The sequence below is a fragment of the Haliotis cracherodii genome, unplaced genomic scaffold, assembly GCF_022045235.1.
Source record: "Haliotis cracherodii isolate W230 unplaced genomic scaffold, xgHalCrac1.p SCAF_7, whole genome shotgun sequence".
Taxonomy (NCBI): Eukaryota; Metazoa; Mollusca; class Gastropoda; order Lepetellida; family Haliotidae; genus Haliotis; species Haliotis cracherodii.
In genome coordinates this window covers 121627-125080 of record NW_027266330.1, presented here as the reverse complement: position 1 = coordinate 125080, position 3454 = coordinate 121627, and the positions used below count along the sequence as shown (strand labels likewise).

The 3454-nt window shown below is 40.6% G+C and overlaps 1 protein-coding gene across 1 annotated transcript; it reads left to right on the top strand.

Moving 5' to 3' along the window:
- Positions 1–2166: 2166 nt before the first annotated feature.
- LOC139447859 (protein FAM186A-like) lies at positions 2167–2811 on the top strand. The gene has a single exon (XM_071229336.1). It carries the CDS (start codon positions 2167–2169, stop codon positions 2809–2811), a length of 645 nt encoding a protein of 214 aa, XP_071085437.1.
- The last annotated feature ends 643 nt before the right edge of the window (positions 2812–3454 follow it).

The following is a 3454-nucleotide window of genomic DNA, read 5'->3' as shown; positions in this document are numbered from 1 at the left end:
GGCCCCCATCTTTAAGATGGTGAAAACTAGATTTAGTGCCCTTACCTTTGATTTTTTGGACCATGTTCCATACCTTGGACATGGGCGTCCGAGAATTTTTTTGACACATAATTTCGCCAAGATTGGCGTTTACTTTGTTTAAATGTTCGCCTTGCTTTAGCATTTAATATATTGAATTTGTTTAAGTTATGGACCATAGGATGGCGACGGAAATAACGCTCAGCCTTTTTCCTCGCCTTCCTAGCTTGCTTGCAGTCATCGGTAAACCATGGTTTACGCATGTGGGGAATTCCAGAGGACTTAGGAACACATTTTTCAGCTATATTGATAAGTTCATCAGAAAAACATTGTATTGAGTCAGTAACGTCAGTGAAATGATCAGGTGTTAGTTTTTCTGTACAGAGAATGTCATATAGAGGCCAGTTGGCTTTTGTAAAGTTCCATCGAGATGATGGAGGAACATCAGATGGGGTAATAGGATTTAATATGGTTGGAAAGTGGTCACTTCCACAGAGGTCATCGTGGACCAACCACTCAAATTCATTCAGCAGGTTTGAATCGGTAACAGACAAATCCAAAGAAGAGTATGTGCCTGTACCAGGATGTAAATATGTGTTGGAATTATCGTTAAAAAGGCATAGATTATTGTTGGAAATAAAATCTTCTAAGAGCTTGCCTTTACTGCTTGTATGATCACTACCCCAAAGTGGATTATGACCGTTCATATCGCCCATGATAATACAGGGCTTAGGAAGCTGGTCATAGAGAGCTTGAAGATCGGTTAGCTGAAGAGATGTAGATGGAGGAATGTAAAGAGAGCACAGAGTAAAAACAATGTGCACAGTGATACGAACTGCGGTAGCTTGTAGAGGTGTATTCAGAGGAACAGGGCTATGAATAATACCTTGCCTTACCAGGATTGAAGATCCTCCAGTTGCTTTGTGCAGTGCTTTCATGTGACCCACTGCAGTGGGCACAGATTGTACTGAGAGTGCAGGTCTTTGCACCATGACCAAATTGGCTGATTGATAGCAGGTTCAGAAATTGCTGTCTTCTTGCACACTATACAAGTATGGAGCCATTACGCAGGTGGGAGACATTTTCTACTTTGCCACAACAACCATTGATGGCCTTGGAAATGGCAAACAGATTCAATTTTAAGGGTTGGTGATCTGAAGCTTCGATTACAATGAATCGAGCCCAGGAATCTATTTGTAGATCAGGTTCTTCATCAGAAGAGCTGGCATCTAAGTGTTTTCTTTTTGAACCAGGGTATTTTGTAGACATAATGAGAGAAAGTGGTTCAGCATCCCTGCTCGTTATGTGCTGGCTTTTTGTGTTTACGATTAGAGATAAGCGTCCCCCCCCTACACACACACATTATGTTAACTGGTGCTAGCCTTCTATGGCCCAGGATGTTTATATCTGATCTCCGGGCTAAATTCCAGTCAGCTTATACTAATGGTCATTACTTGGTCCTGGTGTCGAAGATAAACCCCACTACACAAACGTCTTACAACGGAAATATCATAGTCCAAATTATTTTCATCAACATAAATACGTTTAAGGTAAGTAAAACTGTAAATTTAATTAAATTATCTGTTATTTTACTAATTTTTGAAAATTGATCTCTTATATTGTTATAAAGTTTCCAACACGTCAACAACACGTCTGATGATTTATATAACGGATTTTTATGTTTAAGTCATTATCAAATGAGTGTTCGTTAACTTTTAGTGTGTTCTTGGATGTTTTCAGATAATCGCAGGGAATTGTTTGTTAATTTTGCTATAAAATAGTATGTAAATGACATGGGTGAGACTTGTGTTTTTAACATAAACATCTTTCATAAACACAAGTTAAGTTTACATAAGAGTAAATATATGATACATGAAGTTAAATTGTAAATTGAGAAATAATGTCACATACACAAATATTTCAAGACCAGTGCTATGTATTGTTTTCTTTTGTTTTTTGTTTTCTTTATATAGGCATTGGAAAATGAGTGAGTTTGATTCTGAATTCGAAGATCAAGACATTTTGGAAGCTTGCAGTATCATCGAGAACAATCAGATATTACACCATATTGTGCCACAACCACCCACCAACATGGAACCGAATCCGCTACAAACCACTGACAACCCAGTTACATTGACGGCAACCAACATGGATGCTTATCAGCTTCCAACCACTGACAACCCAGATCCATTGACGGCAACGAGCATGGATGTTAATCAGCTACCAACCATTCACAACACAGATCCTTTGTCAGCAACCAGGGTGGATGCTAATCAGCTACCAACCACTGACAACCCAGTTCCATTGACGGCAACCAACATGGATGCTAATCAGCTACCAACAACTGACAACCCAGTTCCATTGACGGCAACCAACATGGAACTGAATCCGCTACCAACCACTGATAACCAAATTCCATTGACAGCAACCAACATGGAACCGAATCCGCTACCAACCAGTGACAACGCAGATCCATTGACGGCAACCAACATGGAAGCTAATCAGCTACCAACTACTGACAACCCAGTTCCATTGACGGCAACCAACATGGAACTGAATCTGCTACCAACCAGTGACAACGCAGAACCATTGACGGCAACCAACATGGATGCTAATCAGCTACCAACCACTGACAACCCAGATCCATTGACGGCAACCAACATGGAACCGAATCCGCTACCAACCACTGACAACACAGATCCATTGACGGCAACGAGCATGGAACCAAATCCGCAACCAACCACTGACAACACAGATCCATTGGCGGCAACCAACATGGAAGCTAATAAATAACCAAGCACTGACAACCCAGATCCATTGGCGGCAACCAGCATGGAAGCTAATCAATTACCAACCACTGACAACACAGATCCATTGATGGCAACCAACATGGAAACTGATCAGCTACCAACCACTGACAGCACAGATCCATTGACGGCAACCAACATGGATGCTAATCAGGTACAAACTACTGACAACACAGATCCTTTGTCGGCAGCGCATATGAAAGCCCCTCAAGACTACATAGAGCCACGTCCCAGTAATACCAGTGAGGGAGTAAATGAAAATGAATTTGACAGCTCTGATGCCGAACCTTTAATTTATTTGGGGAAATATAGACATACACATGTTGAAAGTAGCATCGAAACATCATCAGAAGAGTACCTTCCGAATGAAGAAGATTTATACTCGTCTGACACCACTGAATCGGAAACAGAATTGACAATACCAAATCAGAAGAATATTGTTCATAGCAAATTTCATGAAAGGTCAAGTGGGGAATTGGAGGAAACTGTTGTTCTGAAGACATTACATGAAAGTCATACCAACTACAGTAAACTACGGTTATAACGAACACGCTTATAATGAACTGACGGATATAACGAACTTACTTTTTGGTCCCGACTACTTGCTGTACTAATGCTGTATATGTACA